The following is a 14,174-nucleotide window of genomic DNA, read 5'->3' as shown; positions in this document are numbered from 1 at the left end:
GTCACAGTGTCACTTCTGGTTTTCTGGTGGTTTATTGGAGATAAGAGTCTCACAGACTTTCTTGCCTGGGCTGGCAAGAACCATGGTTCTCAGATTTCAGCCTCCTGTATAGCTAGGATTACAGGCATGAGCCATCAGTAAGCTTATGTTTTTAAGAGTTAAAGTGTTCAGCTGGCAATGCTGGCTCACACCTATAATCCTAGCTGCTCAAGAGACTTGAGGTCTAAGGATCTTGGTTTGAAGTCAGCTTAGGCTGGGAAGTCCTTGAGACTCTTATCTCTAGTCACCTAAAAGTTAGAAGTGGAACTGTGGCTCAAGTGGTAGAGCACTAGCCTTGAGCAGAAAAGCTCAGGGACAACACAGTCCCTGAATTCAAGTCCCATGACTGACCAAAACAAAACAAAACAAAAACCACCCAAAAAAGCAGCATCATAAGCTTCTGAGTTTGTTTAGAATATCCTTGTCCAAGAATGTGTCCAGCTGGAACACACAACCTGTGTTAAGCAGCTGAGGCAAGGCAGGCAAGGCCCCAGGTACCTAGGCCTGGTGTGTGTAGCCAAAGAATGTCCCAGACTTGATGGTGAGGCAGCCTGAGGCTCTCAGTTGCCCAAGCTTGCCATTGTGTCGCCTTTGCCTGGGAAACACCTGTTAATTAGAGGTGTGGCACAGCCAGCCAACGGCATGTGGGCTTTGTACACACTGTACCCTTCCTGTGAGCTGCTGGTGAGCAGGAGCAGCCAGGGAACATGTATTCACGCCCCTGACTCCTACAGAGCACTGGGGCCCCAGCTTTCCTGTCCTCTCTGGTACATCATATCCTACTTCTGCTTGTTTCTTTTTTGTTTGTTGGGTTTTTGGTTGTGGGGCTTGAACTCTGGGCCTGGGTGCTGTCTCAGCTCTTCAGCTTAAGGCTTCCCATTTTCTGAGTGATTTATTGGAGGTAAGAGTCTCATGGGCTTTCCTGCCCGGGCTGGCTTTGAACTGCGAGCCTCAAATCTCAGCCTTCTGAGTAGCTAGGATTACAGGCGTGAGCCACCTAGCTTAAGTTTGTTTTTGTTTAGAGTGATGTACAGTGGGGCTACCTTTACCTACGTCAGGTGATAAGTACAGTCAGGTGGTAAGTACTTTGCTCGCTTCTTCTTGATGATCCATTTCTACCATGCTACTTGCCCTTGGTCAGGTCAGAGCAAGACCCTGGTGAGGTGTTCTCTGCTGACAGCAGAGCAAGGGCTGAGTTTAGTTTCTTGAAGGATGGTGGGACATCCAGGGTGAGGGGTCAGAAAAGCTTCTAGAGGGAGATGGATTTTTCTGGAGTACCTAATGGGGTGGCTGGGACAGCAGCAGAAAATGTAAGTCCAGATAGGAGTCTCCAGGCATGAAAACTGTCCACAGAGTGTTGGGGATGTAGCTTACAGATGAGCACCTGCCTGGTCGGATCTAGCTCACAGGTACATACCACAACATGCCTAGGCAGGAGCCAGGCATGCCCTTCTCTCCTGGGGCATCTGCCAATGGTGTTTGGTCTACCAAACAGAGGGGCAGTTGGGACAGTGGCTCGGGTGGCTTCATAGGCTTAGTGGAGGCCCTTTGGCATTTCAGAGCCTCCGAGGCAGGAAGCCAGCAAGTCCATCTTCATGGAAACCAAGCAATCTCCTTCTACCCAGGAGGGTGGCTGAGGGCTGTGAAGAAGCCACATGGAGGGTCAGGGATCAGGCTGAATGTGCTCTGAACTCAGGGCAGTACTCCCTGGTCCTCTCTAAGATTGGCAAGTTCCTGCCACCTCCTCTGGCCTTTTTCTGAGCCTTGGCCTTAGCTAAGGGGTTGCAGGCTCACTAGATGTCCCTCATGTCCAGAAACTTAGGCTTAGGATTTCAGTCTAGGGGAGACCTGTGGTTAATGCGTAGCTTTGGTACTGTGTGAGTGTAAAGATGGTGAAGAGAGGATCCAGAGGTGTTGGCGAATCCACACAGGAATGAGAGGTAGAAGATGAGGGCTGAGTGGCCCAGCAGCAGGCAGGCAGGGTGTTTGGGGAGCTGATGGGCCAAGCATGGAGGTTGTGAGGATGTCCAGCTTGCATCTCTTCGGAGAGTTGGTGTTTGGGAAGGTAATAGCTAATGGTGTACAAGAATTCTGGACAGGTGCCAAGTGCTGCTCAGGTCCTGGAAGCCTGGTGGGTTCCCACCCACGCTCAGCCTCAGGAAGCTAGAGAACACCAGGGAAAGAGCACAGCCAAGTATTGTACCATGCAGGTGTCCATAGGAAGGAGCACAGTGAAGCTGACCGCAGATGCACAGCAGTGCAGAGTGCAGTGAAAAGCATCTGTAGTGTGCCCAAGGAAAATCACTGTCCCCTAGACGGCTATTCCTAGTAAAAGCATCTCTCTTACAAGGAGGAACAGAAAAAAGGTACTGAAACAACCACAAAACAGTCATCAAAAGTCCAGAACTGTGTATTCAGTGACAATGTTTCTCAGCACAAAGGTGAAGTGCTGGCACCTTGCGCTAGGACAGGAATTGAGACAGTTGTCAGTACACCTGCCACACGGGACACCAGGAAGTGCTGAGGATAGAGGGAGCAGAGCACGGACCTCAGGGCAGAACAGAGAGGACAAGCTGATAAATGTATGGTTCCCTGCAGGTGGGAAAGACACTTAAAATCTATGGCAGACTACTTAAAACAATTCTGTGCTTGACACACAAAAGCCAACCTCAGCAAAACAAATATTGGAAGTTTAGGGTCACACAGGATGCATTTTCCTTCTCTTTCTCTCTCTCTCTCTCCCTCTCTCCTTTTCTCTCCCTCTCTCCTCTCCCTCTTTCTCTCTCACCAGTCTTGAGGCTTGAACTCCAGGCCTGGGCACTGTCTCTGAGCTGCTGTTGCTCAAGGCTAGTACTCTACTACTTGAGCCAGGTTTTTCTGTTTATGTGGTACTAAAGAATGGAACCCAGTTGGGCACCGGTGGCTCACGCCTGTAATCCTAGCTACTCAGGAGGCTGAGATCTGAGGATCACTGTTCAAAGCCAGCCCGGGCAGGAAAGTCCATGAGATTCTTATGTCCAATAAACCACTAGAAAACTGGAAGTGGCGCTGTGGCTTAAGTGGTTGGGCGCTCACCTTGAGCTGAAGAACTGAGGGACAGTGCCCAAGCCGAGTTTAAGCCCCATGACTGACAAAAAAAAAGGAACCCAGGGTTTCATATATGCTAGGCAAGCACTCTACCACTAAGCCACATTCCCACCATTCCTACTCATTTCTGAGACCAATGGAACCATGGCACCAAGCCAGACAGGGAGGCCACTGGGAGACTAGCCACCACGTGGGCCAGTGGGTGAATATATCTATGTATAGTGATGCAAAAAGAATAGGAAAACACAAAAGAAGATAAAGCATCTCATGAAGAACTTTAAGAGACAAGTTATCAGAAAGCCTAGTGATGTGCTGCATTAGCAGATTAGAAGAGATTACCTTGATATGAACAGAAAGCTTAACATTCACCAGCCATTCCTTGCAAACTAGTAATGACTGGGAATTCCTATAACCCAGCAAAGACAACCCCCACCACCCTCCTACAGGGGTTTCAATTCAGGGCTTTGCACTTAATAGGAGATCTACCATGTAAGCCATGCCTCCAGACCATAATCTATTTTGGCTTAGAGAACCCTTTGCAAGCCCCTTGTGGGACAGGGCATGCCTGCAGGGTTTCAGCTGTGTCCTCTGGTGCTTCCCAGTGGGGCTGTTCCCAGTCATCCTGGCCTGGCACACTCCCCAGGGGGTAGCCTTGGGCTCCAGCTCTGTCCAGGCTGGGTGTGGCACAGAGCACAAACCCCATTGGGCCCCCAGTGACTTTTCCCTCTCCTTGCAGCTGCTGAGACCTTTCTGAAGTAATCTAGTTCTGATTCCATCTTGCTACAGGTCCCAAGCCAGCTGCCTCTGTGGACCCCTGGGGAGTACCCACCACAGCCAGTACACAGTCTCTCCCCAAGAGCTCAGATCCCTGGGCAGCGTCGCAGCCGCCTGCCCCCAGTGCTGGGAAGACAGCAGACGCCTGGGGCGCAGCCGCCGCTGCCAAGCCCAGCTCCGCCTCGGGTGAGCACCTCTCTCCCTCTGGCCCCGCAGGTTCCTGCCAACAGCTTCTCCCTGTGCCTGGCAGCAGTCTGTGCGCTGTGTTCACCTCCTCCTGCTTAGCAGCCTTTGGCTCTGTCCCCAGATCCTGGGTACTTGTTGAGATTGGGCATTCCCAAGTCCCTGGGTGTACCTGTACGCTCACAAGGGGCTTCCTGAGGGGGTGAGAGAAAGGGGCGCTGCACGGGGCCTTTGCCATGGGTTCTGTCCTCACCCAGGGCTGGTGCTGGCTCTGGCACCCACTCGGGTCACTCCCACACACCCTCCCAGCATGCAGCATCCAGCTAACTCAGATGTGCCTGCCGCATGACTGGCCCCTCATGTTTTGGGTGGGATGGTAGAGCAGTCAGGAGCTAATGGTCAGGCTCCCTGCTCCTTCCCTTTCCAGCCTACCAGGAGGCCCGAGTCCATCCTGCTCTCCTTTGCCCCTGAGACTTTTTTTGGGGGGGGAGGGCAGTCCTAGTGCCTAAGCACTGTCCCTGAGCCTTTTTTTGCTTAAAGCTAGCATTCTACCACTTCTGAAAAGTGCCAGAAGCTCCACTTCTAGCTTTTTCTTTGTATGTGGTACTGAGGAATCGAGTGCATGCAAGGCAAGCACTCTACCACTGAGCCACATTCCCAGCCTGCTGCGGAGACTTGGTTCAACCTGAGGTGAGGTACTGAGAGAGAGCCCCAGCCTGACCCCGCAGGATGTAGACTGAACAAACGCAGTGCAGAGTTACGATTCGCCCTCCGTCACCGCCTCTTTGTCCCCACAGGGTCCTTCGAGCTCTTCAGTAATTTCAATGGTACAGTTAAAGATGACTTTTCTGAATTTGACAACCTGCGGACTTCAAATAAACCAGGTAGGTGAAGGGGGTCTCCACAGGGGCAGCGACTTCAGAGTGATGCGTGGGGAGCCCAGCTTCATGCACCCTCTTTGTATTGAACTCACACACTTCCAGTGTGAAGTCACACAAGTCAAGGTTGAGTTTTTCTTTTGCCTTTTCCTTGTATTGAGCCAGTGTTCTGTCTTGGGGCTGTGCCTCCAGGTTAGCTACTGCTTACCCCTGGCTTCCCTGCTCTGGGTAGAGCCCACCTCAGGTCTGATCCATCCTGTCCAGTCTCCATCTGTCTCCCACTCCCCACTCCCCAGAGATTCTTCTCTCTCCAGACCCCTGCCTCTGGGTGTGCATGGCCACTCTCTTAGCCCTTCCTGTGTGGCTATGTCTCCATATCCCTGCCCAGGAAACCCGGGTCTAGTCCAGAGCCTGCTTCCTTCCCTGGTCCCTTGGTTAGGGAGGACATGGAAGGTACAAAGAGAAGGGGCCTAGGAGTAAAGGTGAGCTTGATAAGAGCAAAAGAAGAGGTCTAGGAGGGGGGTGCGCATCACTGTGTGCAATGGGGATAGCCCGGTAACCTCTCTCTATCACGGCTTCACCTCTCAACCATACATAGCTACTTCCCTCCTTTCTCTTCTCCCCAGCTCTAGCCCTTGCCCTCATTTCCCACCTCCTTCTTCCCTCCTGCACTTCTCCCTTTTCATTTAGTGCCCCCCTCTGCTCCCCTCTTACAGCTGCAGCTCCAGGCCTGGCTGGGCCCTGGTCTAAGGTCCAAGAAATCTAGCACGTCTGGTCCCATCCCCTCAGCTCAAGGACACCCAGCCAGGAGAAACAGAGGCAGCTTTTCAGGGTCTGTCTGTTGCTACATTAAGAAAGTGACGCAATGGGGCTGGGAAGGTGGCTCAGTGGTAGAGCGTAGAGCACTTGCCTTGCATGCCTGAGGCCCTGGGTTCAATTCCTCAGCACCACATAAGCAAAAAGAAAAAAGCCGGAAGTGGCGCTGTGGCTCAAGTGGTAGAGTGCTAGCCTTGAGCTGAAGAGCTGGGGGACAGCACCCAGGCCCAGAGTTCAGGCCCAACGACCGGACCCCAAAAAAAGAAAGAAAGGAAGGAAGGAAAGAAAGAAAGAAAGAAAGAGACGCAATGTCCCACAAGTCTGCAGGACCAAGCTCAGCCTGACCTGTCCTGTGTCGTGTTTGTCCCTGTGTCCACCTCTGAGAACAAGCTTGGCCATGGTGACAGGTTGACTTTAATAAAATATTCCCAGTTGTACAAGTAGTCCCATTTTAGAACATTTAGAAATGTTTATGAAAGAAAATGAATATTATCTGTAATCCTTCCACCTTCACCTGGCCCTGTGTTGCTTTCCATTGTCTTTTTCTGAACTCTTAGCAGTCTTTTTTTGTTTAACTTGTCCCTCTGTCCCTGTCACAGCCTAGTCCTGTCCCCATCCTGATTTTTAGGCAAGGACAAATTAATGGTTTTGATGATTAGAAAAACAATTTGGATGGGGCATCAGGGTCTCGGCTCGTTCCTAGAATCCTAGCTCTTTAGAAGGCTGAAATAAGATTACAGTTTGAGGCTAGGCCAGGACCCCCAACAAGTTTGTGAGACTCCTTCTTGATCAATAGCTTGTCATCTTACTTTCTTGGGAAGCATAAATAGGAAGATTGCAGTCGAGGCACACACCTGGAAGTGAGACCATGTCGCAAAAATGAGTATGAAAAGGGTTCGAACCATAGCTCAGCAGTAGAGCAGTCGTCTAGAAGTGTGAGTCTCTGAGTTTAAACCCCAGTACCAAAGCATATGTTTATATTTTTGCAGCCATAGTTAACTCTGTGGTTCAACAATAGCTTAATCATCACTTTAGGGAAGAACAATTTAGGTTGGTTTCAAGTTTTGCTCCAACAAATAATGCTGTGGTGACATCTTTATAATCAACTCTACGTTCACATTTTACATTATTTTCTGGGCCTGGATTCCTAGATGTAGGACACTGTCAGAGATGCTAAACAAAGGCATGTGCATCCCAGCCGAGCCATCTCATGCCTGCCAGCCTATCGGGACACCTACTGGCTGAATTTTAAACAATTTGTTTTCCTCATATTATTAAGAAATTCATAGTCTTTGTAGAAAATTTGGAAAATTCAAATGTAAAATGATGTGTAAAAAAAAATTATCCATGCTTTGCCACCAACCCCAGATAGCATCTTGATATTTTGCACAATTGTGCTAAACAGTACTCTTTGGATAATTTTCTTTGCCCGTCATTCAGTGTTTTTCTGTCCCTGCATTTTGCTGTTTGGTTATGTGGGTGCCCATGAAAGACTATGTGTCTCCATTCCGGGAAATGGGGAAGGGCACTGCTGGGCACATGTGGTCTTGTGCGTCACAGCTGCAGCATCAGGAGTGGCTGGTACTTTGATGCTCATGGGGTGGGCAGCATTTGGCGCATGGTTGCAGGCCCTGCCCCCTGCTCACTGTGCTTTGTCCTTGTCTTGCAGCCGAGTCTGGGGCGTCTATGCCATCCCAGAACAATGGAACCACAAGCCCTGACCCCTTTGAGTCTCAGCCTCTGACTGTTGCCTCAAGCAAGCCCAGCAGTGCCCGGAAAACTCCTGAGTCCTTCCTAGGCCCCAATGCAGCCCTGGTGAACCTGGACTCACTGGTGACAAGGCCCACCCCGCCGGCACAGTCCCTCAACCCCTTCCTGGCACCAGGTAGGCACATGTCTGAGCTTTCTCTGACTGTGTAGCCAGATGCTGGCCCTGACTCTCACTTCTTGGGGCCCTTCCTTGTGTGCCCCAGCTGTGTGGCCTGCGGCTGGGAAGGAATGGAGCCATCAGGAATGCTGTACTTCTCTGGGGCTGTGTGGGTGGACATGAAGCTGCTGTGTAAAGGGAAAGGATGTGGGCAGAAAATTGAGAGCAATGAGCAGAAGCTGCCTTGGCTCACCCTAGCCCTGGCAGAAGGCTGGGTAGGCTGGGTGTATGTGGAGGTGGGCAGGATGCTAGATGAGGAAGAGCCAGTATCAGGGAAACTGGGCTCTTCAGCATGAGTGGTCCTCTGGGGATGACAGACCACATTGTTATAGGACAGCCCCTTAGTGGCTTGGCCCAGTGTCCGGGGCCATTATAGCCTGGTTCTCTCTTCTTCTTATGAGCTTCACACCCATCACTACACAGAGCTCTGGGATGGTCCTTGACATGAGGACACTTCTTGATCTCTAGGCTCTGACCCCCTTTGGCTCCTCTGGAACATCCTTTTCCTTTCCTTCCCACACCCTGGCTTAGGAGATGGCCCCCTCTAGAAGTCCTTCCTTCGTAAGGGCAGGAATGTGTCTCCTAACAGGTATCAGCTCTGACCTAGCCCCGAACCACAAGGGATCCACAAGGGAGCCCAGGGCTATGCCCTCACAGCCTGGCAGGAACAGCAACCACTGGGCGTCTTAGAAGGATGGTTTGAGCGCTCAGGCAAAAGACTGGTCTTGGAGCTCCTGAGTTCCAGCCTGCCTTGAGGTCCTGATGTGGCCCAGAACTTTCTTGCCCCCTCAGCCAGGGGCACATGGCAGCTCCAGCTCTCTGTGGCACTGTGATGGGACAGATTTGTTGGCAAACCAAAATGGAGTGGGTTTGGGCAGGCCTTCTGGAGCCCAGGGCTGGAGCTAAGTGGTTGCACAGGAGGTCATGGGCTATCATCTTTGGAATTGCAAGGAACGGAGCTTCATTTCTGTCCCTTCCTAATGGGAGACTGTAGGCCCTGTGACAGACCCTGGAAGGAGGACCCCCCCCCCTCCCCTGCCTACACACACACCTCATCTCCAGAGGTGGAGACTGGAGCTGTCCCTGGTCAGGCGTGACATCTGGCAACAGTAGGGTGAAAGAAGAGGACAGGTTGGAGACATAGCCAACAGTGCCATGTCTTCTGACTTCTAGCTGTTTTGCCAACACATGAAAGAGGCTTCCTAGTATATGTGCGGAGTATGATAATACCAAGGAGACAGGGCTGATCAGCTTCCCAAGCTTTCATGGTGTCTGTATGTGGGTCACAGGGTGGCACATAGGCACTGTTGTTACTGAACCTTCTGGTCTTCCTGCCTTGCTGCTGCTGACAGCCTGGGCACCAGCTCTAGAGAGGGGCTGGGGTCCCCAGGCCTGGCATGTTCTTGATATTGCTATATTCTTAGCTCTGTGTCCCTGGACAAGTTGTGTGCTCCTCTCTGCCCACTCCCACCTCCGCCGGGATTGGGGGTGTGGGGTGTGGGGTCCATGTGGTCAGTAGCCATTAGCCAATGTCTCCTATGAACCTGAGAGGTGCAATAGGACACAGCCCTGACCTGGGCTGGGGAATTGGGTGCACATTGGTGTTGGAGGTGCTTGAACCTTGCCTAGAGGGGCCAGTGCCTTCCCACCAGCTCAGCCTCTCCCCACCACTCTTTCCCCAGGTGCTGCGGCCCCGGCTCCCGTCAACCCCTTCCAGGTGAACCAGCCCCAGCCACTGACGCTTAACCAGCTGCGGGGGAGCCCTGTCCTGGGGAGCAGCACATCCTTTGGTTCTGGTCCAGGGGTGGAGCCCATGGCTGTGGCCTCCATGACCTCAGTGGCCCCACACTCAGCTCTGGGGGCTGGGGGCTCCTCTTTGACACCACTGGGCCCCACAACAATGAACATGGTGAGCAGCGTGGGCATCCCCCCCTCGGCAGCTCAGGCTTCCAGCACAACCAACCCTTTCCTTCTCTAGTGCTGGGACCCAGGACCTGCCCAGAGCAAGTGCTTGGAGCACCCCTGGGAGCACCGTTCCGGAGGACTCTGGGCAGGGGACTCTAATTTGTTGGGGGTGATGGCTGAGAGTGTGGTGGGTGGGTGGGGGTGGGGCTTTTTATTTCCAGCTTCCTGGTGAAAGGGTTGTTATAGCCAAGACCCTCTTAGCCTGAGCGGCACATGGTGGGGGGGCCCCCCAGGCAGGCCCCTCTGCTCCTCCCAGCGCTCAGCTCCAACCCGGCTCCTCTGAGACCTTGGACCAGGAGGCCCAGTTGCCAGTGTTGCCCTTGCCCCAGCCTCAGCCCAAGGGTCCTTGAGACGCTGCCTAGCCCAGGACTTGGGACAGTCACCACTCGTCTTTGCCCCCACCACAGCCCTGGGGACCCCGCTGGCAGCCCTGGGTGTGGATGGGAAGACACACAGGCCCACTGGACACTGACCTTAGGGGAAGTGGCTGTGAGTCTCTTTACTTCTTTTGACTCCTGTGAGTTCAGAGTACACTACCACCGTGGACAACTCAAATTAAACCCACTAGAGCGAGCTTTAAAACTAATCTGAGCATAACCCTGCCACGTGGCTCTATGCTTGTACACGTTTGCACATATTTTGTTTAGTACAGTTTCATATTTGAGTTTGCAGAATTATCTAATAGTCTTTTTTTGGCTAATATTTTTATAACGTGGTTCTTATTTAACTGTCTAGTTTTGATAGAATTTACCAGGTCTGGCTGAATTAAGATCTTGGCACATGTCATTTTAGTGGTCTAAATTCTCTTATTTATGGTCTAATTCTTAAGAAAATTTTAAAAAGGAGAGATATTTGGATGACAAAAATATGCCTTATGGAAAAACTAAAGCAAATTCTTTATAGGAAAAAATATGAGAATTTGATTACATGAAAACGATATTTAAACACACAATTCCAACAGCAACAAGAACTCAGCCTCCAGTTGCCTTTCCTCTCTCTGGCTCCCTGTTTTTGGAGAATTACCAAACCAAATGACTCTCAGTCTTTTGGGCTAGACCCCAAGAGAAGCTTTTTTCTTACCAATATACCAACATCCTGAAAGTTAAAGGAAAAAAAAAATCTAACATATGAATGTGACTCTATAGTTTTTGTCAACTAATTCCCTTTTAGTGGGGCCTGCAGGGATCAACAGGGACTTCTGTTTACAGTGGATGGGAAGTGGGGAGACCATGAGTGCTGTGGCTCCACTCCCTGGCTCTCCTAGCTCCTTGGCTCTGTCCACGCTCAGGTTACTGGGGGGGATTGTGTGGAAATGGTGGGGAGTCTTTGCCCACAGTCCCTGGGAGGGTAGTCCCCACGCCTAGACAGGTGAGGGGACCAAGGCTGGCCCTGTTCTGTCTTACTTGGCAGCTCCAGGCCTAGGCTGCTGAGAACTAATCATCTCTTAATCGGGAGACAGAAAACATCCATTCTTGCTTGGGATGGACTTTTAACAAACATGCACTAAGATTATTTCCCTGTCCCGACCTCCTGCTGTCCTTACCCTTCCCACTACTGTACTACAGTGTTATGTCCCAAATTACACAGCAGAAGAGACTTAACTTGTTCTCCCCAGGGAAGGGACAAGCCCTCAATGCTGTGTCCTGCCGCTTGTCTGGTGAGCATTCCTAGCTCACCTTGCAATGCGGACTTCTCACCTCCAGCTCCAAGGGCAGCAGACCCTCCTTCCAGCCCCTCTCTGGTTCAGAAGATCCGATCCTCAGCACCACATAGGAGGGGCTCCGGAGTGGTCTCAGGGCTACAGGAGGCCCCTCTGGCTGCTCAGGCCAAGTTCCTTACCAGCCACTCCTTCCAGGGCCTAGGCCTGGGCTGTGGCTCCCATGCCATTCAGGAAGGTTGGTGGCTGGGCTCCTCTGCCTAGGGAAGGTAGATATGCCTGCCCAGGACGGTGCTTCCCCAAAACATGTGGGGCCTGGGCCACAGGCCAGCACTCCAGAAACACTGCCTGGGTCCAGTGATTGTCCTGTAGCAGCAAGAGCCCTTCCTGATGGGACCGAAGCCCACACGCTGTCCCTGTTATCCACTGCACTGATCATGAAGCCACCGGCCACTGCCACGTGTGATATACATGCCACCGTGCCCCTCCTGATAAGTACCATGGTGAAAGAAGTCACCAGCTATGCCTCACAGTCCCAGGGGCCAGTGGCTGCTTTTGAACTTGTGTTGACTGTTGATACTTATTTACTGTATAAATATAATTTATCATTTGTATCATGATGCGGTCTCCAGCTGTGTCCTTGCCCTACACACCTCTACCCATCTCCTGCTATGGGGAGAGGGCTGGGGAAGCAGCTTAGGCTGCAGTCGGTGAGGCTCCATCTGGTGGAGGGGGTGTTGTCCTTGGGGTGCCACCGCAGGGTGGCTGCAGTGCTGTGGGTGCGTGGCCCAGTGAGACTGGGCCCGGGGCTGTGGAGGCCTGCCTGCCTCAAGGTGGCAGTCACTTCTCAGAGGCCCCCTGTGCTCTGCTTCCTTGTGTCTTGCTGCCACCCAGGCACTGCTCTATGACACCCTGTCTCCTGTCAGACTTTTCTTGTGCCCTCTACTCACCAAACTCTCTTCCCACACACCGGTGGTCTCGTTTGTATCCTGCCGAGTCTGTGGGGCAGAGGTCTGCCCCTCATTCTTTCCCCTGATAACCAGCAGCCCAGCAGCGGTGTTACCCCAGTATCACAGGTGGAAGGTGCTGGAGCCCTTTGAGGTCACCTTATCAGAAGGACCCGACAAAGCCAGGGATGTTGACTGTGTCCCTGGCCAAGTGCTAAGGCACAGGCATTGTCCAGGTCACACACAGGTCCTGGGAAGCACACTGCCCGCCAGACCTGGTCAGGTTCTTCATTTCTTTGCTTCCAGTCAGGTTTATGTACAAATAAATGACGATGCTAGTGGGGCAGGAAGTTACTTTGGGCCCCTGCGGGGGAAGGGAAGCATCTCTTCCAGTGAGTCTTCATCCTCGTGGACTGGGCTGATTTTAAGCATGATGCAGGTAAGAGCTGGACAGCTACATGTGGACTGGTCATTATGGCACTGGCTGCCGGCTCCCCACTTGGTAGTAAGTACCCCAGATGAGCTCTCAGACTTGGGTCACAGTATAAGAGCACCATGTGGCCCACTGCCTGCCAGCCATTCTGAGCATCATGAATGATACTAATGGCTGTTTCCAACTCTGAATCTTGAAGTGGTTTGCTACTCAGCAATAGACAAGCACACAGAAAATTCTCACACAAGAGCCTGCCTTAATTCCTTATTGCCTTCCCCTGCTTCTTTCCTAGTGGTAATTCCACAGGGTGATCACCTGGAACCCCCTCATCTGATACTAACCATGAAGGCTGTGTGTTCAGATGAGGACTCATTTTTGCTTGGTTTTAATTGTTCAACGCAGTTTTCAATCTTTGCTTTCCATTGGAATTGTTTTCAGCCTTTTTTTTTAATGTTGCTAAAATATGCAAGGATGATTTTTTTTAATTGTGCCTGTCCAAGGACTTCAACTCAGGACCTGGACACTTGTCCCTGAGCTTTTTTGCTCAAGCCTAGCACTCTACCACTTGAGCCATAGCTCCACTTCCTTTTTCAGTCCCTTAATGCCAGTTTTTTAGCTGCTTTTTATTATCTTTCATTTCTGCTCACAGACTGGCCCGTTCTTTCCTGAGCTCATCTTTCCTGCAATAGCTTCCCAGTTGCTGCAGACCACAGCCAACTTCCCTGGCACATCCTACCATCCATTCCTCCTCCCAGCACCCAGAGCTGTGAGCTCCACAGCCTCAGGGAGAATGTGCCTGCAGCTCAGTACAGTGAGCTGTAGCTGTCATTCCTTTTGCTTTTGTTACTTCTCAACTAGTGTCCTACTTTTTGCCCCAGATGGTCTGGTCTGTGAATCCTCTTCATGTTTTGCATGAAGCTGGGATGTTACATGCCAACATGCCCAGCTTTTCACTGTTTTGCCATGGAGTCTTGTGAACTTTTTGCCTGAACTGGCTTCAACTGCAATTTTCCTGATCTTAGCCTTTGCAGGAGCTAGAATTACAGGTGTGAGCCATTATACTGGGCTCAAGCTACATAGACCTCATGTGGACTCCTCTCCCTGCAACACTAAGGACTTGTGAGATGTAGTGTTCCCATAAGACCAGGAGAGAAGCGAAACTGTGGACACAGTTATGTGACAGCAAGTAAGGGGTGAACCAGGGACCATATGCCATAGCTGCCCTCCATCTAGATGGTCACACATGTCCACCCTGCTCCCCATAGCCCTGGTATGCACTGGAGTTATCAGCCTCTGAAGTACTTCATGTCTGTCATTGATGGGTAGAAGTAGATGACAGGTTTGTGCTTGATCAGAGCCGGGGTATGCATTGATCAAAACCTAGCCCATAGCATACCTAGAGACCTTTTGTAGTTATAAATGTTCCCCCAAAAGAAGGCAGTAACTGAAAGTATATCAACTCCAGTTA

At 51.4% G+C, this 14,174-nt stretch overlaps 1 protein-coding gene across 2 annotated transcripts in view; it reads left to right on the top strand.

Moving 5' to 3' along the window:
* Positions 1-9,784, top strand: part of Epn2 (epsin 2) — an 81,688-nt gene extending 71,904 nt beyond the window's left edge. For both annotated transcript variants that reach the window (XM_013016360.1, XM_013016359.1), the window contains exons 7-10: positions 3,913-4,086; positions 4,881-4,967; positions 7,447-7,662; positions 9,387-9,784. In XM_013016360.1, the coding sequence (XP_012871814.1) occupies positions 3,913-4,086; positions 4,881-4,967; positions 7,447-7,662; positions 9,387-9,682 (773 nt within the window). In that variant the 3' untranslated portion in view covers positions 9,683-9,784. The remainder of the gene's footprint in view (positions 1-3,912; positions 4,087-4,880; positions 4,968-7,446; positions 7,663-9,386) is intronic.
* The last annotated feature ends 4,390 nt before the right edge of the window (positions 9,785-14,174 follow it).

The sequence above is a fragment of the Dipodomys ordii genome, unplaced genomic scaffold (assembly GCF_000151885.1).
Source record: "Dipodomys ordii isolate 6190 unplaced genomic scaffold, Dord_2.0 Scaffold31, whole genome shotgun sequence".
Taxonomy (NCBI): Eukaryota; Metazoa; Chordata; class Mammalia; order Rodentia; family Heteromyidae; genus Dipodomys; species Dipodomys ordii.
The sequence above is the reverse complement of the archived record's forward strand: the minus strand, read 5'-3'. Positions and strand labels throughout refer to the sequence as shown.